At 35.0% G+C, this 22332-nt stretch overlaps 4 protein-coding genes and 1 non-coding gene across 9 annotated transcripts; 4 read left to right on the top strand and 1 right to left on the bottom strand.

Moving 5' to 3' along the window:
- The first annotated feature begins 1340 nt into the window (after positions 1–1340).
- Positions 1341–3636, top strand: LOC103844990 (probable serine/threonine-protein kinase WNK11). Of its 3 annotated transcripts, none has more exons than XM_018655596.2 (2): positions 1341–2284; positions 2520–3636. In XM_018655596.2, exon 2 carries the CDS (start codon positions 2555–2557, stop codon positions 3476–3478), a length of 924 nt encoding a protein of 307 aa, XP_018511112.1. In that variant the 5' UTR covers positions 1341–2284; positions 2520–2554; the 3' UTR covers positions 3479–3636. The 3 variants fall into 3 exon arrangements, with proteins under 3 accessions (XP_018511112.1, XP_009120066.1, XP_018511111.1); XM_009121818.3 differs by having other exon boundaries at positions 1345–2284; positions 2555–3636; XM_018655595.2 differs by lacking the exon at positions 1341–2284 and adding an exon at positions 2288–2375 and having other exon boundaries at positions 2555–3636.
- A 7282-nt stretch (positions 3637–10918) lies between these two features.
- On the top strand, positions 10919–15627 carry LOC103844989 (protein TORNADO 1). The gene is made up of 2 exons (XM_009121817.3): positions 10919–14050; positions 14122–15627. The coding sequence occupies exons 1-2, from the start codon at positions 11294–11296 to the stop codon at positions 15484–15486; spliced, it is 4122 nt and encodes a 1373-aa protein (XP_009120065.1). The 5' UTR covers positions 10919–11293; the 3' UTR covers positions 15487–15627.
- A 249-nt stretch (positions 15628–15876) lies between these two features.
- On the bottom strand, positions 15877–18577 carry LOC103844988. 3 transcript variants are annotated; one of them, XM_009121813.3, is made up of 2 exons: positions 18319–18577; positions 15877–17320 (listed from the first exon to the last, which is right to left on the bottom strand). In XM_009121813.3, the coding sequence occupies exon 2, from the start codon at positions 17296–17298 to the stop codon at positions 16108–16110; it is 1191 nt and encodes a 396-aa protein (XP_009120061.1). In that variant the 5' UTR covers positions 17299–17320; positions 18319–18577; the 3' UTR covers positions 15877–16107. The 3 variants fall into 3 exon arrangements, with proteins under 3 accessions (XP_009120061.1, XP_009120063.1, XP_009120062.1); XM_009121815.3 differs by lacking the exon at positions 18319–18577 and adding an exon at positions 17947–18223; XM_009121814.3 differs by lacking the exon at positions 18319–18577 and adding an exon at positions 17816–18221.
- Positions 18578–19299: 722 nt separating this feature from the next.
- Positions 19300–20837, top strand: LOC103844986 (mitochondrial import inner membrane translocase subunit TIM22-3). Its single transcript, XM_009121812.2, has 5 exons — positions 19300–19560; positions 19948–20012; positions 20120–20192; positions 20320–20373; positions 20456–20837. The coding sequence occupies exons 1-5, from the start codon at positions 19362–19364 to the stop codon at positions 20704–20706; spliced, it is 642 nt and encodes a 213-aa protein (XP_009120060.1). The 5' UTR covers positions 19300–19361; the 3' UTR covers positions 20707–20837.
- A 324-nt stretch (positions 20838–21161) lies between these two features.
- On the top strand, positions 21162–21234 carry TRNAA-AGC. Its single transcript has one exon. It is a non-coding gene; the product is annotated as a tRNA-Ala (tRNA).
- The last annotated feature ends 1098 nt before the right edge of the window (positions 21235–22332 follow it).

The following is a 22332-nucleotide window of genomic DNA, read 5'->3' as shown; positions in this document are numbered from 1 at the left end:
TCTAGCAGGTTATTTATAGAAAATGAAAAATTTAGGAGAAAATGATTCAAAATATAAATCGGTGTTTATTAGAAATATTATATATATATATATATATATATGTTTGAGTTGTTTTCTAAAATAAATATGCCATTGTTCTTAATAAAAAGAAGGAATTGAAAATGAGGTTTGTGAAAACATACTGAAAATAAAAACAGTAAAAACATGTTTATCATGAGAATATAAGTTCGTAAAATAAACCATTAAATATGCATGACATTATAACACCAACGGGAGCATTGGGATATACACTAACAATATATTTCTTATAACATGTTTCTATTTTTTGTTTATTTTTATTTTTATTGAAATTATTTTATGATTAACAAATGATTAAGCTAATTATCCATTAAGATTATCAAGATTTTAACCGTTTTTACTTTTAACGTGATAGCTCATGAAAAAAATCACTTTCTAAATAATAATGTAGATAAAATAGATTACAATAAATATCACTTATATATAATATCAGTTAAATATATATTTTATGTATTAGCATTCACATAGTATTATAATATAAGATAATTTTACGATAAATATCACTTACATATTATATTTATACTATTATTTAACTTTAACATAACAAAATTGTTAGTCAAAAACAATATAGATAAATCTTGATTTATAGTATAGATTATACCCTAACTCTTATCCATACGTTATTTAAAATAATAATATTATCTAAATTAATGAATTAATAATTCAATTAAAAATGACTAAAAACATGATAAATAGGAAAGATTTTCTAAAATAGAAGATGACAAGTAAGAAAATTCACTTCTCAAATAATAGTATAGATAGATATGATGGAAATTAAATACTAGGATTTATGTGGAAATATCTAAAATTTGATCGGGAAAAAAATGTTTACCTGATTGAATGTTTATCTAAAAACTTTTCTCTTACGACTAATAAGGATTTAAAAAAAAAATTAGTTAAAAATGGGATCTTAAAAACATTTTTCATAATTTTAGCGTTATACAGTAGAATCGATAAATTTATAATCTATAAATTAATAAATTTTGTTGGTCCCAACTTGGGTTGGTTCAAAATTTGACATAAATTGATAAAATAATAAGATAATATATTTTTAAAGAAAATTCTATGTAAATATATGGTCCCATTAAAATTATAAATTAATAATTTATATGTATACATATTTTATATAAGTAAGAACCTATTATTATATTGTTTGTTTTATATTCACAATGAGATTATCTTTATATTTTTTTAACACTTAATATATTTTTGATGAAATTTAGTAATATTATATCTAAAACCACATTTAAGTCATATTCAATATGTATTAAATACATCAGATAATATAATAAAATTAAAATAAATGTAAAATTTCAAAAAATAATATTTAATGTATATACACTAAAATCAAATATTTTTCTTATCTTGAAATAAATATATCTTAAAATAAGAAATCCAAATAAAGAAAATTTTGTAAATTAATATCTCTATAAATTAATAAAATTTTAAAGTTCTAACATTATTAACTTATAGAGGTTCTAAGTACCCTAATATATACTTTGACTCTGTAAACGCCCTTTCCTGCTTCGAAAATTTCAGAAACCTCCACAGTGATCAAACTTTTTCTCGATCGTCCAAGTGATAGAACTAAAAACAATGACGGTCTGCATTGTTTAGCTCTACGCTCTTCACAAGCGACAAGTTTGACTTTAACCCTCTAATCTACAAAATGTTTTTTTTGTCAACCATGCATTTGCTATATTAATGGAATAGAGATACAAGTTTTTTGCCCAAAAAAAAGAGATACAAGTTTATGCATTTTTAAGTTTTGACACAAATTTATATCTTTATGAAAATCTTATTCCATTCAGGAGTATAATTTGTATATTTTAATAGTTTTTTCTGTTAGTACTGTCCTCTAATAACTTAAGATTAATTGTATAAAATAAAATTAGTATTTAGTTTGTTTTATCAGAAAGTATTATGTTTAGTTTGTTTTATCCAACGATCTATTTTTAAACCCTAAATTCAACTTTGTGTGTAATCAACAATTCCAGATATTTATATATATTTAAAATCTCCACTATATAAAAAAAAAAAAGTCGGCCACAACCTCTTCCGCCTCTTACATCTTCTTCAAAACGCATTCTCTACTCCATACATACTACGCTCCTCCGCTACGTTTCCTTCCTTTCTAACAAAGCGAAAACGAAAAGCAACAAGTGATTTCGATCGTACCTTCTCTCCGATTCACTCGGTTACGATGGTATGTTCTTCAATCTCTCCATGTAGTTTCAACTCTTTCTGCTTCTGAAACTTTCGTCACTCACACGATGGAAGAGATCGAACGTTTCTATGTCGGTTTTGATTGAGATTTCTCCGTATTCTATGGTTCTTATGATCTCTGTTTCGATTTATGGCGCCGCCTAGGGTTTTCGAAATGATTTAAAGTTTTATGCACACTGAAAAACTCTGTTGCCGTTTTGTGAAATTCTGATTAGTCGTTTAATCAGAATCTCACTCTGTTTTTCCACAGATGAGTTTCGAACCGTTAGACAACGATGACTCGGAGCCTTTCGTGGAATCAGATCCAACCGGTAGATACGGCCGTTACGACGAGCTGTTAGGCTCAGGCGCCGTCAAAAAAGTCTACAGAGCCTTTGACCAAGAAGAAGGCATTGAAGTCGCGTGGAACCAAGTCAAGCTCAGATGTTTCTCCGACGACACTGCCATGCTCGAGAGGCTTTACTCAGAGGTCAGGCTTCTTAAGAGCCTCGAGAGCAGCAACATCATCGCCTTGTACACGGTCTGGAGAGACGAGAGGAGCAACACCTTGAACTTCATCACCGAGATATGTACCTCCGGGAACCTCAGAGAGTACCGTAAGAAGCATAGACACGTGTCAATGAGGGCTTTGAAGAAGTGGTCCAGGCAGATTCTCAAGGGATTGGACTATCTCCACACGCGTAAGCCGTGTATCATCCACAGAGATCTTAACTGCAGCAACGTTTTCGTCAATGGGAACATCGGCCAGGTCAAGATTGGTGATCTTGGTTTAGCTGCGACCGTGGGGGAGAACCATGTTGCTCATTCGATCCTCGGGACGCCGGAGTTTATGGCTCCTGAGGTATACGAGGAGAGGTACACGGAGATTGTTGACATTTACTCGTACGGGATGTGCGTTTTGGAGCTTGTGTCGCTCGAGATTCCGTATAGTGAATGCGATAACGTCGCGAAGATATACAGAAGGGTGAGCAGTGGAGTCAGACCAGAGGCTCTGAACAAGGTAAAGGATGTAGAAGCTAAGGCATTTATTGAGAAGTGCCTTGGGAAACCCAAGGCGAGGCCTTCTGCAGCTGAGCTTCTTCGTGACCCGTTCTTTGACGGGATAGTAGATGACGATGATGATGAACAAGTAGAAAACAATGAAAATTGTGGAACTGGTCGTATTGTTTCTTGATGATGTATGGATGGATACATACAGTGACCAGTTATTTTGTCCTCTATTGGGCTGAGTCTATTTCTACATTTTGAGATGCATTGTTTCGTTTTTTTTCTTATTACTTTTGTGCATAATCTTCTAATTCGAGATGGGTATTTTGCCATAATACACAGCTTTCTTCCCTTTAGTTCATAACTGGTTTCAAACATGAGAGAGCGCGCGCGGACTCTGTAATTTTATTTAGATCTTTGAACAAAACTCTTGTAATTATGCTCATTAATCTCTACATACATCATTATTTAATCGAGTTTGACATTATGAATTTATGATAGTATTGATTTTATTTAGATTTACAAATTGAAAATCCTTTTACATCATATACCACTTTGCTTGTATTATTTAGACACCACTTTATTTTCTCTACGTATCGGCCATGTTACGCATTCTACCATCTCCTTTCTGTTTGTACTCTTACACACGTCAATATATTTAATCAAGTCTTTGGGCAGTTGTGTACTAACTACTAACACACGCCATGTGTTTATTTGCAGCTGTTTCGTATTCTGAGAATGTTTTTTTTGACATTGGCATGCCCCATTAACAATGTATATATTGGGAGAGAGTCAACGAGTTATATGTATGTATGACAAGTAAGTCAATACATTTTTAACTTTTGAAGCAAGGAAAGTTTTTTTTGTTGCCAACCGATTTATATGGATTGGTGATCTGATATGAATAGTTGACATATTACTTTTGTTTTTTTTTGTTGTTGTTGAAAACAGTATTTTTTTTGGAGAATGTATAGAAGATGGGCGGGGTATTTTATCCGTTAATTTTGTTTCGATTAGTTATTTATTACGATTCGATCCAAAAAATCTGGATATCCGTAATTCTTCGAATCAAAACAAGTATTAAAAATCAGTATCCGTTAAAAACGAAGTAAAATACAAATACTAAAAAATTTAGACTTGGATATTCGCTCCGCTCTGACTTTTATACAAATAGATATATATCTACAATTAAATATAAAATTACAAACGTATAATTTTATTAGTTTTATTTATAAAATTACTTGTTAAAATATTGAATTAAACAAACTATCTAAAATTACAATTTTCTAAAATTTTATATTTTATAAAAAATGTAAAAACATTTCAAATTTATGGAAGATGTCTTTTCACTAATATTTATTTATTTTTATTTTATATTATGTAAAGTATATTCTTAAACAGTCTCGTATATTTTTTCTAGATTTTGTTTGTATAGAATAAAGTGGATGAAATATCTGTATATATTCATAAATATCTGTCAATTTTCACGATATCCGAAAAATTAGATATCTTTTTTTTTTTTTAATCAAAGCAAATAGTAAAATTAGAAAACCGTTAAGTACAAAGTAAATCACTGAAAATTATGGTAGTATTGGATCTGTGCCCACCCTACAGAAGAGTGATCCATACGCGTAGAAGAGACGAACTATTTATGTTTTCGATTGACAAAAAAAAACTGTTATTTTTTAAAAATAATGTTCAATTCATCTAAGTATCGCTTATAGTGTTTACTCAAACGAGTTTGCTCGTTGGGATACAATTCTGTTTAACTGGTAATTTTTATTTTAACGGGTACATATTAACTTAAATATATTATTAAATGTGTAAAGTTGGCATACGTATAGTGTAAAACTTTTATGTCATCAGATATCCTTTGTAAGTCTTGGGGTTTGAACATAGAAAACTTATTTTTTTCAAAAAAAAAAAAAAACATAGAAAACTTATGGGCTTATTTGCTTAATAACCTAAATCATAAGTGAAATTAAGTGCGTACTTATGATTTTGACATAATTAAGTAAGTAACAATTATGTTTTTATCCGGTTATAACCCTCTCTTGTACAAGTAGCAGGTAAAAGGAAGAAGGTAATGCCACATCACTTAAATTAAATATGGTTAATAATAAGGCCACATCACATACATACAAACCATATCACCCAAATTAAATGAGGCCACATCATACACATACAAACCACATATGTTTTATTGTTTCAGTAAATATGTAGAGGATAATAGAAAAACAATAGTTTAATAAAGAGAAAAAGACTAGAATAGCACCAAACCAAGTTTTTGTTCCTAAAGTAGCACTCAAGGCTCAAAGTCACAAAAATAGGTTTCATTAAAGAGGTAAATATACACTTATACCCCTTGGGTTAATTAATCTAAACCTTAGGGTTTAGAGTTAAGGGGTGGGGTTTTTGAATTAGGGTTTAAAATTTTATAAAAAATAAATACTAAAATAAAAGATAAAAATTTTAAAAACAGTTTCAAAAAGTATTTTTAAATTATAAAAAAAAAATTCGAAAAAAAAATTTCAAAAAAAATTATAAAAATTTCGAATCTGAAAACATATAATTTGAAACTATAAAAATTTTCTTTTTTTTTAAATTTATTTTTGTTTGTTTATTTAATTTTAAACCAAGGGTATTATTTTACCCTTTAATGAATGTCATTTTTGTGACTTTCTCCTTCTAGTGCTATTTTTAAGACATAAACTTCAAAAGATGCTATTATTGACAATTGCCCTTTGATAAATGGTGCAGTCCATTCATTTGTGTAAATATAATAATGTCGTTTTCCATTAAAGAATAAATGTTGACAAATGTGTAGATGATGTAATATGGTAAAGTTACAATGTCTTGCGTACTATTCCTTAAAGAATTGAATATCTCTAATCTAATCTGGATATGTCAACCTACATCCAAGATATAAACAGTTTTTTACGTTTTCAAATATCAAGTGTACCCAGGTTCATACTACTATACTATATGGTGGATATAGTATAGTACGTTTACAGTGTACTGTGAAGTAAACTTTAGGAGCAAAGGTTATATGGATGTTCAACTACTATATTATTGGATAGAATAGACTGACACTACGATATGGATGAGTTCATATCACTAATACAAGTAACAATATCACTAATACAAGTAACAGAGCAATGAGGGTGAGTTATTGAAACCTCCACCCAGATGATAACACTGGAAATGTCAACCCACATCCGAGATATAAACAGTTTTCCCCGTTTTCAAATAATGACATTCACCAGGTTTATAATACTATACTACATAGTGAATATAGTATAGTACTTTTAGAGTGTACGAGGAACTAAACTTTAGTTCTCATTCAAAAATTCAGAGGACTTTAGTAACAAGGTTATATGAATGTTCTACTATTCAATTATTGAATAGAATAGACTGACACTACGACATTGACGGGTTCATGTTATTAAACCTTAAACTCTAATCGCTAAACCCTAACTCAAATATAAACCCTAAACCCAAATATAAACACAAAACACAAATAAAATGGAACAAAATAAATAACATGGTACATATAGGTGAAACTATAAAATATCTATGATTGCATGAAAGAAGTTAATGATCACCCCAACCATATCCCCTCACCTTCTAAATACTAAACCCTAAATTATAGTCACTAAACCCTAATCCAAATATAACCTAAACCCTAAACCTAAATAAATAGATTAACCTAAACCCTAATCAAGGAAGCATAAACCCAAATAGAATGTATATAATATGGTTTACTATACTCAAACCTTTACTTAGTAAATCTAAACCCTAGGCAGGAACCTATAAACCCAAATACAATCTATAAATTGTTTTCCAATATTAAACACTTGAAAGCACATTTACTTGAAATAAATATATTAAGCTAAACCCTAATCAAGAAAATATAAACCCAAATAGAATATATATAATATGGTTTACTATACCCAAACCTTTACTTAGTAAATCTAAACCCTAAACTCTAATCACTAAACTCTAATTCAAATATAAACCCTAAACCCAAATATAAATACCAAATCCAAATAGAATGGAACAAAATAAATAACATAGTACATATTGGTGACAAAGAAGAGACCTATCAAATTTTAAAACATTACATATTATTACATTTTTAAGGAGTAGTATAGAAATATGTTTAAAATAGTATGGTAACCGTACATAAGTAGCTATACTTAAAAATATATATTGTACTATTCATTTCACCAAATATAGTATAGACAGTGAATTCATCTTCTTCAATTCTTCTTTTTTAGACAGGCTGATACACATTCATTTCGTTCACCACCATATAGAGATCATCTTCATCTCCTCTCTTTTTCCCGATACGATGATGCTTTAACCGATTTGCCGTCGTTGTTCTTCACCACTGGATTTGTAAAACAAAAACAGAAACGAAAACAGAGTATGAAAACAAAAGCATGATTGTGAGAATCAATTGATTTTTTAAAAAAGAAAAAAAATGAAAGAGTTGTTGTGTGCTCACCGTCTATGACTTCATCGTTGTCTCTTGTTTAGAACAATTGATTGTTCTTTTGGTGAAGTATTGAAAGAGAAGAATTATGTGACAGAAGAAAATGTATGATTTTTTTGATAATCTGAAAAAGAAAGAGAGACACTGGAAATAGAAGGTGGAGTAAAGACGTGGAGGTGGTGGTGATGGATTAAAAGATGTGGCTAAAAAAATTATATATTTTTTTAATTATTTTTGTTAGTAGGTTTCACCGGTTGGTTGCAAGGGTAATATGGCAATAATTTATAATGTGTACAATGTATATTGAAAAAACAGAGTTTTTAGTTAGTGGATGAATTATAATTTGTTTGATAGATATAGAATGCAATTCTCCAAAACTTATTTCCATTTTTTTAGTGTTTTTTTTATTGAGTGGCACAATGGTAATTAAGTCTTCTTCTTCTTTACCCATCATTTCTGGTTTCTGTGATTTTCATTATTGCCAACAACGTAAATTATCATTATTCACTTGAAAATCTACGTTTTTCTTCTTGCTTTTTCATTAAATCTGTAGATCTCTTATGTAATTTTGATTTCTAAACCCAAAAAAATGATTTTTTTTAACAGGGACGAGAACTCACGACGACTCAGTATCCAGAGTAAACGTGTGGAGAGCTCACCTACGGTCTAAGCTACGGTTTCGCACAGTACCCTACCAAACCTGCAGAAAATCTTTTCGAACTGTTGTGTGAGTTCTCGGGTTGATTCACAGAAAGACATTTTAGGCAATTCAACACCAAAAGGACATGGCGAAGCTCAATTATTTCACGTCATAGGCAGTTCTCCAACTTGAGCTTGCACTTGTAATATGTAGCTCAGAGCATGACCAGCGATGATAAACCAATTACGTTTCTCAATAAAAGTAAAACAATAACATTTATATTTATAACTATATTTTAATTATTTTTAAACAGTTTTACCACTAATAAAACTACAGCTGTAGAAACTTTTTTTCCTCTTGTGGAAGTCTTTCCATGACCAATCGATTCTTGTGATTTGTTATTCTCTCTCTTTCCTTTTCAATAATTTTTATTATTTTTATCATCAGAAACCTATTGAGGGACTATCACTAATGATGCCCTCATTGTCTCTAAATAATGAATAAGTAAAATATTGTATATATGTTTATTTTACTCTTATTTACTCTAGTTTCCATTTTTACCAATCACTCTCTCAAACTCAAAGTGTGGGAGAGGAATGTGACTATTTTGTTGCGTACATCTCTTAATCAGATAGTATATTGGTTTTCTTTTTCTTGTGAGTGTTCACACAAATCGTGAAATATATTCTAAGATTTATGCAATGCAGTAGACACTAGATACAAAACATGCATGTCCCACTAACAAGAGTCTGTCCGGACCTTTTGCGACTTTTTGACCTCCTTCTCCAAAATATTTGTACGTGACGTTTTCAATTTTTAAGTAATTTTGTCTTAAATATATGAATAGTCACTTTCTTACCTCAAAAATTTAACAGTTTTTTTAACAAAATTAGGTGTATTTAAAAGCTAATAAGTCTAGGTGTATTGAATGTTGGTACCAAAGATCAGGTGAATTGAATGTTGGTGCCAGTATTAACCAGTTCATAAAAAGATTAGGTGTATGAATGCTCTTTGACAAAATTTGGTGTACTGAATTTTAAGATTCTAAGCTAATAAGTTTAGGTGTATTGACTGTTGAAAACTGATTAAATTAGTTACTTACGCAGCTAGTGTTAAATAATAATATGTATTTAATATGATGTTTTAGGGCTTTTATTGATATTAAAATATTTATTTATTTTGTCATTTATTCTGATTAATCTATATGTATTTTAAATTTATTAAAAACTCAAAATAATCTCCAAGAGAAGGTGCAAGTTATGGAAAAAATCCTCTATTGGAATATTCAATACATGACCTCATAGGCACATGATCACAAGATGAAATGTAGTAAAATGTCTTTGAACCTTGATTGGTTAGCTTTCTCTTTCCAGCCTGAACTATTTACTAAAACTAGTTATGTATATGTTAGTATTGCAATAACTATCTGTTATGATTGTTCATTATCAAAATTATCTAGTAACTAGGTTAAGATTCGCGCCTTGCGCGAGATGAACATTATATATATAAATTATTTTATATATTATATATTTATAACATATTATGAAATAATAAATATATATATTGAATAATTAAAAATCCATCATCTACTACTTATATAATTAAATTGGTGCAAACATATAAATAAATTTTATAAATCAAAAAAATATTTTTTCTATTTGATATGATATATAATTAAATTTAAATGATAGTAACATATATATGATATATTTTAATATTACGATTTATTAGATGATGCTTTTGCTTATATTTTTTTTTATCATTTGTATCTGTTATAGCAAAAAGTCTTGATAACAAAATTTTCACTGTGGGATTAATGGTTTAAGTAATTTATAATATTTTAAAAAATTTAGTTGTCAATATTTTTTTAATTTTTTATCAAAAAAATGTTCAAAGTAAATTTCAAAATTAAGATATTTATGTATTTTTATATGGCATATAGTTTAATTTAAAATGATACATATATTTATATATCGAGATATCTTTTATTTTTGATACTTATTAAATGAGACTTTCAACTTATATTATTTTTTAATTATTTGTATCATGTCATAACAAAAGTTTTAAATCATAGATCACAAAATTTGAATGTTAAAATTTAAAACAGTTTTAGTAATTTATACTCGTTTTTAAAAATTCAAAATATAATATATAAATAATTTTTTTAATTTTTATTATATGGTACTATGATTGTTTAATTTATTTTAATAGCTTAAAATTAAACAAATATAATTATAATACACACTTATTTTTATCAAATCTTTATTATTCAAAATCATTAATTGTGATATATACTTTAGCCACATTAGGCAATTCCGTAATCTTATTTAAGAAAATAATGAAACACATTAATAATGTATTTATTGTGGTTTAATAAAAAACTTATTATATATATAGATGAACCAATATATTTTTCTAAGGATTCTAAAAATCATTCTAGTGATGACACGTGACTACAAAAAATGTTGCAATGTTTCTCAAATAATATATAGGGGATTATAACTACGTAATAACTACGTAATAACTACTTTCTCCATTTCAATATAGATGATATTTTAGACGATTTTTATTGATTCATAATAGTTGATTTTTTCACATATCTAGGAAATTTTATTCTTATGTAGCAAAAAAAAACACATTACAAGACAACAACTTAACAATTTCACGATATGGTCAATATTATTACATTTTAAAATCACCCAAGTTAGTAAAAATAAAAGTGACCCATCATTTTCAAACTCACCATTATAGTATCAAGATTTGTTTGTGTAATAAAGTTTTGAAAAGAAACAATAAAGAACATTAGTACCAGATTTCCGTTTCCCACTTTACCTTTCCTCATTTTCTCAGTCTCCTGTCCAAAGATGGCGTCCGAGACAGACCAAACCTTTAAAGATCTTTCATGGTTCATTCAAGCAATCAGAGACCCACACTTCAACCTTCTTCAAACCCTATCTTTCTCCTCCTCCTCCTCCGGCAAAACCACGCATTGTCAGCTACTCACAGACACCTCCATGAACATCAACGTCACCAGAGACAACCTCCATTCGCTTTCCCAGATCTTCATCGAGCTAGCAACGTCTCTAGAGACCCAGACCTCTCTCAGGAACTTGGAGTTCGAAGGAATCTCGTGGGACATCGAGTTATTACAGAGCCTTGGCTTGCTCCTCGACAACGCCTCCACGATAAAGCAGGTCGCTTTCAGAAAGAACAGGCTTAACGAACAATGTCTGAACGAGCTCTCGGAGATTCTGAGAAGAAACAGTTCGTTGAGAGAGGTTATGTTCTCAGAGTCGAGGATTGGAAGCAGAGGAGCTACGCTTCTAGCTTCGGCTCTCCAAGTTAACGACTCCTTAGAGGAGTTGCAGATTTGGGAAGACTCGATTGGGTCTAAAGGAGCTGAAGAGCTCTCGAAGATGATCGAAACCAACTCAAGTTTGAAACTTTTCTCCATATTCGACTCAAGTCCCCTCACCGCGACGCCATTGATATCTTCCGTGTTGGCTAGGAACAGAGAGACGGAGGTCCACGTGTGGAGTGGAGACCACAAAAGAGACAGAACCTCAAAGGTCGTTGAGTTCTTGCCTGAGAGCAACGCTCTCAGGCTTTACCAGATCGACACTTTTGGCTCTTGCAGAGTCGCTGCAGCGTTGGGGATGAACACAACGGTTAGGTCTCTAGACATGACGGGTGCCACGCTGAACTCGCGGTGGGCGAAGGAGTTTCGATGGGTTCTTGAGCAGAACAGGACTCTTAGAGAAGTGAAACTCTCCAAGACCGGTCTTAAAGACAAGGCCGTTGTCTATGTTGCAGCTGGACTTTTCAAGAACAGGAGCTTGCAGAGTTTGCACGTTGATGGGAACCGATTCGGGAGCATTGGCGTCGCGGATCTGCTTTGTCCGTTGAGTAGATTCTCTGCTCTGCAGTTACAAGCCAACATCACGCTTAAGACACTCGTCTTTGGAGGTTCCAAGACCAAGATTGGAAGAGATGGACTCACCGCCATTTTGAAGATGGTAACAACAAACGAGACCGTGGTTCATCTCGGGATCCACGACGACGCGAGTCTGGGGCCTGATGACTTCGTGCACATCTTCAAGAGCTTGCAGAAGAACGCTTCTTTAAGACGGGTTTCGTTACAAGGCTGCAAAGGTGTAAGAGGTGATAGAGTCTTGGAGGCAATCACCGAGACGTTACAGGTTAATCCATTGATTGAGGAGATTGATTTAGATAGGACTCCGCTTCAAGCCTCAGGGAAAGCAGATGAGATAGATCAGAAGCTGGGACACAATGGTAGGAATGTAGATGAAGCAGAGACGGATTCATTCAGGGATATGCCGCTTACTGAGCCGAAGAGCGTTAGAGCTTTCCTCTGCGGACAAGACTATGCAGGCAAGACAACGCTATGCAACTCTATAATGCAAAGTTTCTCTGCTTCTGGCTTCTCATACGTGGAGAATGTGAGAACTTTGATGAACCCTGTGGAGCAAGTCGTTAAGACAGCTGGTGGAATGAAAATAAAGACATTCATTGACGAGGAAACGAAGATCTCGATGTGGAATCTTGCGGGGCAGCACGAGTTCTACGCTCTTCATGATCTTATGTTCCCTAGCCCATGTCTCTTCTTGATCATATTGAGCTTGTTTAAGAAACCGAGCAACAAAGAACCGAAAACACCAGCGGAAGTAGAAGGAGAGCTTCAGTACTGGCTTAGGTTCATCGTCACCAACTCGAGAAAAGCGGTTCAACAATGCATGAAACCAAACGTCACAGTTGTGCTCACGCACTCGGAGAAAACCAACCAGCAATCAGAAAGCTTTCAGGCAACTGTGGGTTCTATCGAGAGAGTGAGAGGTAAGTTTCAAGATTCGGTGGATTTCTTTCCGACGGTGTTCACAGTTGATGCAAGATCATCTCCTTCGGTTAGTTCACTCACAAATCATATTAGGACAACAAGCAAAGCCATCCTTCAAAGAGTTCCCCGGGTTTATCAGCTTTGCAATGATATGGTACAGCTCTTATCAGAGTGGAGATCAGAGAATTCAAACAGACCTGTTATGAGATGGAAGGCCTTTGGAGACCTTTGCCAATACAAAGTTCCTTCCCTGAGAGTACAGTCTCGCAACGAGAACACTGAGACTGTGGAGACGAGACGGCGAGCCATAGCCACTTGCCTTCACCAAACAGGAGAGGTAATTTACTTTGATGAGTGTGAGGTTTTGATACTAGACTACGAATGGTTTTGTGGGGAGGTTCTTGCTCAGTTGATAAAGCTTGATTCAAGAAAGCAAAGGAACGGTTTTGTCAGCAAGAAAGAGATGGAGAAGATTTTGAAAAGTAGTTTGCAGAGTCCTATTCCAGGGATGACCTCAAAGGTACTTGAGCACTTGGATGTGTGTGATCTTGTGCGGCTAATGAAGAAATTAGAACTTTGCTATGAAGAAGATCCTTCTAGTCCAGACTCTTCATTGTTAGTCCCATCGATTCTAGAAGATGGCAGAGGAAAGACTCAGAAATGGCAGATAAACAACGCACAAGACTGTGTTTATTCAGGAAGGCATCTCCTGTGTGATGATTCAAGTCACATGTTCCTCACAGCTGGATTCTTCCCTCGTTTACAGGTAAGGGCTTAATAAAATTCTTTTGTTTCTTTCATCTCTTTAGAACGCAAACTTACCGATTGTTCATACAGGTGAATCTTCACAACAGAATCATGAAACTGAAGAACCAACACGGGGCTACTTATAGCCTTGAGAAGTACCTCATCGATATAACAATCCAAGGCATTAATATTAGAGTAGAGCTTGGAGGACAGTTGGGAGATTACATTGATGTTCTTGCTTGTTCAACAAAGAGCTTGACAGAAACTTTGAGGCTCATTAACCAGCTAGTCATCCCGGCTATCCAGAACAGCTGCCACGGTGTAATCCTCCTTGAGCACATCATAAGACCACAATGCGTTCAGGACTTCACTCCACCCCGGTTCCGACAAAGTCAGTTCGTTTCCCTCCAGAGGCTAAAAGAAGCGTTATCATCAGTTCCTGCGGAGGTTATGTATGACTATCAACACACATGGGACTCTGCTGTAGATTCAGGTAAGACTGTTCTAAGAGCTGGATTTGATTTAGCCCGGGACCTCCTCTCTGATGATGATTTTAGACAAGTATTGCAAAGAAGGTACCATGATCTGCACATCTTAGCTCAAGAACTACAAGTTCCCACCGAGGATGATCCCGAAGCAGTGCCTGTGACCAATGAGCTCGAGAACGTCGATCCTAGCTTCGGTGGAATTGCTAAGGGTGTAGAAGCAGTACTTCGGAGGCTCAAGATTATTGAGCAAGAGATACGAGACCTGAAGCAAGAGATCCAAGGACTGAGATACTACGAGCACAGGCTTCTGATCCAGCTTCATCACAAAGTGGATTACCTTGTCAATTACAATGTCCAGATGGATGAAAGAAAAGTTCCAAACATGTTTTACTTCATCACACCAGAGAACTACGGGAGAAGACTCATCACATCAATAGTTCCTGGCATGGTTTCTCTAAGGATACACATGTTATGCGAGTTCAGAAGGGAGATGCACGTTGTAGAAGATCAGCTTGGATGTGATGTGATGCAGATAGACAACCGCGCTGTCAAGTGCTTGGCTCCATACATGACAGGCTTCATGACACTTGTGACTTTCGCCCTGAGGATTGGAGCAAACTGGGCAGCTGGGATGGGACACATGATACCTGACTTGGGCCACGCAATCGCTCACCTAGCCACCCCATCTGTCATGGCTGGAGCGGCTGGAGCTGCAGGAGCCGTAGGGGTCGCTGCTGCGTTGGGTAGGAACCGAGGTAGAGATAGAGATATCCAGGAGCAAGAGCAAAGAGCAGCTCAACAGTGGCTCATTGATTACTTGAGGGAACAGAACTGCTCAACTGGGAAGGACATTGCAGAGAAGTTTGGCCTGTGGAGAGTTAGATACAGAGACGATGGGTCCATTGCCTGGATCTGCAAACGGCATATGATCACTAGAGCTAATGAAGTGATCCAAGTTCCCCTCTAATGCTTGCTTGCTTACTAGCTAGCTACAAAAAAATGTAAAAAAAAAGTAATTTAATTAGTCAAAACCATTTTCATTCTCTGTTACCGTATGATGACTGATGATATTTAAATCTTTACCAATATCACTGTTTGCATTCCCTTATCCTTATTACCCCCAATGGTACACAGACAGAAAAGCATCATCTCAAGATCCTATGAAAAAGACACCTCAACTAACCAGAGAACATTTGTTAATTGAGAAAGCTGAATCATTGGATTCCTTGCCCCTCTCCCCCACCTATGGGACCGGACCTCCTCTTGATGGTCACAAAAGATAAATGGGGTCCCTAGAGTGACAGTGATTGTACGAATAATTAAGCAATCTTTGGCATTGATCACTATGCTTTATAGATTATTGTGGATGTTAAACAAACATTGATGAGGACATGGTTCATATAGTACAAAGGAGACTAGTAATACATAATAATAATAATTTCACATCAACTAAAACATCAAGATGACCAGATGGGAGATACAACATCAAACAGTACATTATTAGGAGATTAGTCTTTCTTCATTAGTAAAAGTCTAGGAGTGAGTGACCTGAGAGTTCTTTCCTCTGAACTTGGTAAAACAGATATGCTCAGAAGAAAGCCCTGCTCCCATAGTACACACGAGATCCGTTGTTGCTGCTCTTTGGTGTTGGCAGCTTCTGAGAGTCAGAGCTTGAATTCTCTGATATTGTTGGGCTATCAATGTCCAGAGGAAGCTTCATCTTAGCCAGTGAATCAGTAAACTGTTGCATGCTTTTCATGTACATGTCCACTATATCCTGCTGCACTACCTTTGACTCTTGCTCAACCCCCACACTAAAGATGGGTTTCACAGTCTTCTCTTTGGAAGCCTCGCTCTCCGACTCCTCCTGAGAATCCGCTTTGGAGTTGAGATGATCATGGTTTGGTGTTTCTGTTGCAGAGTGAGCTGAAGCATGAGGAGAGGCAGCTTCATTTGTTGCATTACTGATCTCAGGTGAATCTTGCTTCAGTACAGAAGTGACAGAGTTGGTTACATGATTCTCAGTATCAGAAGTAACCAAGCTGTCACAAGTTTCTGAGTCGATAGTAGAACAAGAGATGCCAAAATACTCGGAAACCATCTTCTCGTTTTCATTAGCGACATTAGGATCTGGAAACTCTATCTTATCCAATTCACCAGGAAGTGATTCAGATCCTTGTGGATTCTTGGTAGCTTCATCAACAGAAACAGATGAAGGCATAGTGGGAAACGCCATCACTTCAGGGTAGGATCCATTGTAGGAGAGAGACAACTGAACAAAACCAGCTGGCGAATGGTACAGATCAGAGGAAGAAAGAGCGAACTCTTTCTCAAGTTTCCCATTCTTGAAGAGCAGTTCCGACATAGGAACCAAAGTAAAACCAAGCAGCTGGTCTTCGAGATAGTTCCTCACCCTGCTCATCATGTAAATCTCACACTTGAGGGAAGTCTCCTCCAGAACCCTGACATCAAGCTTGACTTTGTCATCAAAAACCGGATCCCTCCCACCGCCGTTGATGATTTTGGTGGAGACAGAGTTTTCAGGATCACTCGTAAGGCAAAGCTTGGCATAAACGTCTTGCTTGTGGTATATACAAATGTTATGTATATCCCTTGCCTGATGCACATGAACCTCGAGAGTACCAACAACAAGGTCGGAATCTTTTCCATTGGTTTTGATGCCGTTTGATCGGTTTCCAGAGCTCTGCACAGAAGTTGACTTCTCCTTCTCGGACTCACCAATCTTGAATGGTGAAACAACAGATTGTGGAGAGTCCATTGCAAAACCCTAAGAATCAGTCCTGCAAACATTAAGGTCCATTAGTAAACAGCCTCATCTTTCTTTGGCAACTTGCATGGATTCAGAAGAGACATAAAGTGAAGTATGTGTTCATGATCAATAATTTATTTCCCCAAGCGATGGCGTTTAAATATTATCTTCTAGCATGCAAAAAGGCTATTCCACAACTTCAAGAACAATGAAACAAACTCTCTTCGAGATGGACTCATCAAGAATATACACAGCCAAAATCCAAAGATCAAGATCAGATAACATATTCAGCAAGAAACAAAATTCGAAAACTAGAGTTACTACAGGTACAAAGTCTTTCAAAACTCTAACCAAGTCAAACAACTCATGAGCAGTTTCATATAACAAAGCAATGGACTTTTTTCTTACTGATCCTAACTGAAAGTTTAAAGATTTTCTTGCTCGATCCTAACTCAAAACAAAGCATGCTACAGTTCGCACTCAACACAAAACATAAAAGGGGTTAATCACTTAAAACAAAACTTGCCTTAAACCCACAACAAAGCTATGATCTGCAACTAGAGAGAGAAGAGAAGAAGGCAGCTGATTTTCTCTAACAGAGCAACCCAAAAAGAGAAACTTATTAAAACAAATGAAAAAGAGAGTAAAAGGACAAACTCGTAGTTGTAGTCGTGTAAGAATATGATTGAAAATAGCAACAAGCATGTGAGTTTACATGAGAAAGTTACAAAACAACATTTGAGAATTTTCAAACAGAGACTTAAATGCAAAAACTGTTATTAAGTTGAAATTTTTTAGGGACGGCGGAAAGAAAGAGAGATAAGATTAGGGTTTGGCACAGTCACTTCAATGGCGGACCACTAAGAAAAGTGGGACATAGCCTTATTTACATAAAATTCAACTGTTTCGGCTGTGAACAAAAAAAAAGGTATAATTGAAAGCTATAAGCTTTTCCATGAGACCATTAAAGACAAAAAAAAAAGATTGAAAAGATTTACAATAATACTTCACAAGGATGATATCACTTACAGAGCTGTTTAGGAAGAAGGAAAGGTCTGAGCTTTTTGCTGGCAAAAGCGTTAATGGAGTCTTCCTCCTGATAGAAAGGATAGATAGAGGACAGCGTTTTAGCTTCTTCTTTTTTTTTTCTATTCGTAGCAAATGGGCTTCGGGGCCCACTCATCAGTTTCTAGCAAAGCATATCATCAAGTGATATTCTCACATGTTCTCTAATCATTTCTTTTTTCTTTTTTTTCCTCTAAATACAATTTTGCAGACTGTAGACTTTTATTAACATGATTATTTAAAAATAATTATAGAATTTCTGAAAAAGTGTATTTATAATTTTTCCAACTATGTATACACAAAAATATTATTTTTCTTTTTGAAAAATGAGTGGATATGAATGCATCACTACACATGTTAAAGTTAGATATGGTATTTAAAACTTTGAAATTTCTTGAAGATGTGTAGAACCCACAAGAAAGTTGAAAATGATAAAAAAAAGATCCAAAAGTGGTGTTTTTCTACTTTTTTTGTATATTGACATTATTCATGTATAATATAAATATCATTGTTTTTTTGTTGCTTAAATAAATATCATTGTTTATTATTAGCCTTTTTCTTTTGACAATTATTATATGTTTTGATGCCAAAATTTTCAAACTATAATTGGTGATATTATAACATAAAAATGTCACTATCATCTCGGTGCCTACTCTTTACCTTTTAGTTGCTTAAAATCTTAAATTCCTATTTGTTTAACGTACAAATCGATATTGTCTCCTAATTACAAATTATTGTTTAATTATTCTCCCTCCTCAAAGTTTTTGTTAATCTAACAGGGGGGGGGCGTAAGGAAATTTGATTTATTTTTACTTTTAGTTGCTTAAAATCTTAAGGTGTTAAGCACGAAGTGTATATTTTCCGACCTTGAGACACAGTAGCTTTATTTAAGGCCCAACAAAGGCCCATGAATACTGTTTGACAACAGGTTGAAAAATATACCAGAATAAATTTTTAAAGATTAGGTAGAAAGCGAAACTCTCTCTCCAGCTTCAGAGGCTTCAGCTATGGCGGCCGAGAATCCTTCAAACGGTGTAGACGTCGACACGAGCCACGATTCCGATTCAAACGATAACCGCAAAGCCAGTGATTTGACCAATCATGACTCTTCCATGGCATTGACAGTCCCTTCCACCGCCGTTTGTCTCGGCCGTTTCGCCGGAGATGCAGCAGGCGGCGCCGTCATGGGGTCTATATTCGGCTATGGTGAATATCTCTCTTCGTTGTGAATGATTCGGTTCTTGATGAGTATAAATACTGGTCTGTGTAGACTTCTTTAGCATAGATTTTCTATACAAGAACGTTACTCTTAGTTTAGGTTTCATTAGTTGTCTCTAGCGACTTAGGAACAACACGATTACTTGAGTTAGGGACAATAACAATGCTGCCTAAATTTTTAAGGAACAACAGTGGTTTGTGGAGATGTCAATGGTGTAGCTTTTTTACACGAAAAGGCATTCTTCAAGTTTGTTTTTGTTAGCTTTGTGTGTTGACTTTGTTAACGACTTGATTTAATGACTAGAGAATCAGTTTATGTGATTGTTTTGTCTGGTGTAACCATTATAAACTCACTGATATAAGTTGGGGGTTCAGGTTCTGGATTGTTTAAGAAGAAAGGGTTTAAGGGATCATTTGCGGATGCGGGTCAGTCTGCAAAGGTGTGTGTAAAATTTTAAATCTTTTGAATTTGAGTACGAGCTCTTGTTATATTCCTGTGTGCTAATCATTCAGAAATCCAGCTGAATAATTGTGGTTTTCTTGCTAGAATTTTGCGATTTTATCTGGAGTGCACAGTTTGGTTGTTTGCCTTCTGAAGAAACTGCGAGGGAAAGATGATGGTGAGACTCTCTAATGTTTCTCTCTTTCTTATCTTTCCTCACATGTGCTATATAACATGCATAGTCTAATTGAACTCTTAAGCGTGTCTTTGCTTATTATGTTAACATGATCTCTATTTTTTTGCAGCCATTAACGTTGGAATTGCTGGATGCTGCACTGGCCTTGCTCTTAGTTACCCAGGTAAGTACTTACCAATTGAGACGTAGAAGATATAAATGCATAGCCTTCCTAACAGTGCGTTTGATGATCGTGTGTGTTGCAGGTGCACCACAAGCAATGCTACAAAGCTGTGTCACTTTTGGTGCCTTTTCTTTCATCCTCGAAGGACTCAACAAGAGGCAAACAGCTTTGGCTCACTCTGTCTCCTCGAGACATGATCAAACCAGAAGTCTGAAAGATGATTTACCACTCTCCTTGGCTCTCCCAATCCATGAAGAGATCAAAGGAGCTTTCTCATCCTTCTGCAAATCTTTAACAAAACCCAAGAAGCTCGCGTTCCCTAGCTCACGTTGATCGAAGTTTTTTTTGTAGCCTACTACTTCCTTTTGTAGATGTTAAAAGAACAGATGAAAACAAGAATCATGTTTCAAAACATTTTCATTCTATGTGCTCCACTCCAATGTTTTAACAATTGCCTTCTTCAATTACCTAACAAATGAACTTCTGGATCACGTTTCACGTTCCAATCTCACTTTGATTAACTTATTTGAAATCATTCACTAAATGCAATGAAACAACACCACCCATAATACCAAAGTACTGGCGGTTAATGGTGATAGAGGAGTTAACAAGCTGTACCACCGATTCTGGTACGATGCCTAACACTATTACGATGATCAGGATTGTGATGTATTCATCAACCATCATGGAAACCTCAAAGCCCTTATCACGTCTTTGTTCCTCCATCCTCTGCCCCTTTGAATCGCTGCACCAGCTTTACCTCCCATTCTTCTCGAAAAGATATCGATGGGGATGTAGCTCAGATGGTAGAGCGCTCGCTTAGCATGCGAGAGGTACGGGGATCGATACCCCGCATCTCCAGATTTTACCATCTTTCATGGGAAGGTATCTCCTTTACCATTTTTTCACTTTTTTTCCAAATCAAGTACTGTTTTTAATATTATTTTGGTAGTTGTTACTTAACTTGTTTACTTTTACGTGATACTAAATTTGTTTCTGTTAGAAATATCTAGTATATAGGGTCATAAAACTATAAAATGCAGATATTAGAACAGAAATATCTTGGGATTAAGAAGACTACCATTTTAAACAACGTAGATGTTAGACAAACATAGAATAATATGCTAGTTACAACTTACAATAGTTCAGAGCTTTGTAACAAATTATACCCAAAACCTTTTGTCGAGTTACATGCTTCTTCTTAGATCAGCTTAAAATCAGTATTAGACCCTTGAAACAAACCAAAAATCATCCCGTGCCCGCTAAGGCTTCAAACTCACAGGTCAACTCACAGGTCACAAACCAAATTTTTTTTTCCTTTTTCAGCAGCCAAAACTCTTCATTATCTCCTTTAGCTTCTCAATCACAGCCGTAGGATCAGCCCGTGAATTCGCCAGATGCATCGCATGATACTCCAAACCTTTCCACTTAGCTATAAGCTCGAAATGAGGTCTCTGAAACTCCAAATCTTTCCACTTAACTATAGGCTCGAAATGAGGACTCTGAAACTCCACGCTCACAATCTCAAATATCCTTGTGTTTGGAGTTGCAGACACAATGTGAGTCAGTCCCGCCCCATGAGCTCCTATGATCACTGACGCGTCTTGGATGGCTTTGACTTGATTTTTCATCGACATGTGCGCAAACAATCCATTCACAAGGTTTATCCCGCATTTCGTCAGACCAGTGGAGCCAGACGATACTCAATGGTGCAACGACTCGAACACTTCTTCCTCGTTGATGAGCCGAGACTGGACTTTACCACCGTGACGAGGGTGTGCTAAGTAATCTTCGCGGCAGACAAAGAGAACATTGTGAAGAGGAGAGGATGATGATGAAGTTTCCGATGAGCGGTGTCTGTTGACAGGAAAGCCGAAAGCTGATCTGATCATTTCACCAAACTCTGAGAGCCTTGCGGTTTTTTTAACGTTGGGGTTTTGCCAAAAACTCTGAGCTGAT

Source organism: Brassica rapa, chromosome A10, assembly GCF_000309985.2.
Source record: "Brassica rapa cultivar Chiifu-401-42 chromosome A10, CAAS_Brap_v3.01, whole genome shotgun sequence".
Lineage (NCBI taxonomy): Eukaryota > Viridiplantae > Streptophyta > Magnoliopsida > Brassicales > Brassicaceae > Brassica > Brassica rapa.
The sequence above is the reverse complement of the archived record's forward strand: the minus strand, read 5'-3'. Positions and strand labels throughout refer to the sequence as shown.

What these genes read in the sequence shown, in the direction of transcription:
- LOC103844990 (XM_018655595.2), top strand. Translation starts at nt 2,352, where the DNA reads ATGGAAGAGATCGAACGTTTCTAT. An exon ending in AAGAGATCGAACGTTTCTAT is followed by an intron (nt 2,376 to 2,554) that starts GTCGGTTTTGAT and finishes GTTTTTCCACAG; the next exon opens with ATGAGTTTCGAACCGTTAGA.
- LOC103844989 (XM_009121817.3), top strand. Translation starts at nt 11,294, where the DNA reads ATGGCGTCCGAGACAGACCAAACCTTTAAAGATCTTTCATGGTTCATT. An exon ending in GATTCTTCCCTCGTTTACAG is followed by an intron (nt 14,051 to 14,121) that starts GTAAGGGCTTAA and finishes TTGTTCATACAG; the next exon opens with GTGAATCTTCACAACAGAAT.
- LOC103844988 (XM_009121813.3), bottom strand. Translation starts at nt 17,298, where the DNA reads ATGGACTCTCCACAATCTGTTGTTTCACCATTCAAGATTGGTGAGTCC.
- LOC103844986 (XM_009121812.2), top strand. Translation starts at nt 19,362, where the DNA reads ATGGCGGCCGAGAATCCTTCAAACGGTGTAGACGTCGACACGAGCCAC. An exon ending in ATGCGGGTCAGTCTGCAAAG is followed by an intron (nt 20,013 to 20,119) that starts GTGTGTGTAAAA and finishes TTTTCTTGCTAG; the next exon opens with AATTTTGCGATTTTATCTGG. An exon ending in CCTTGCTCTTAGTTACCCAG is followed by an intron (nt 20,374 to 20,455) that starts GTAAGTACTTAC and finishes TGTGTGTTGCAG; the next exon opens with GTGCACCACAAGCAATGCTA.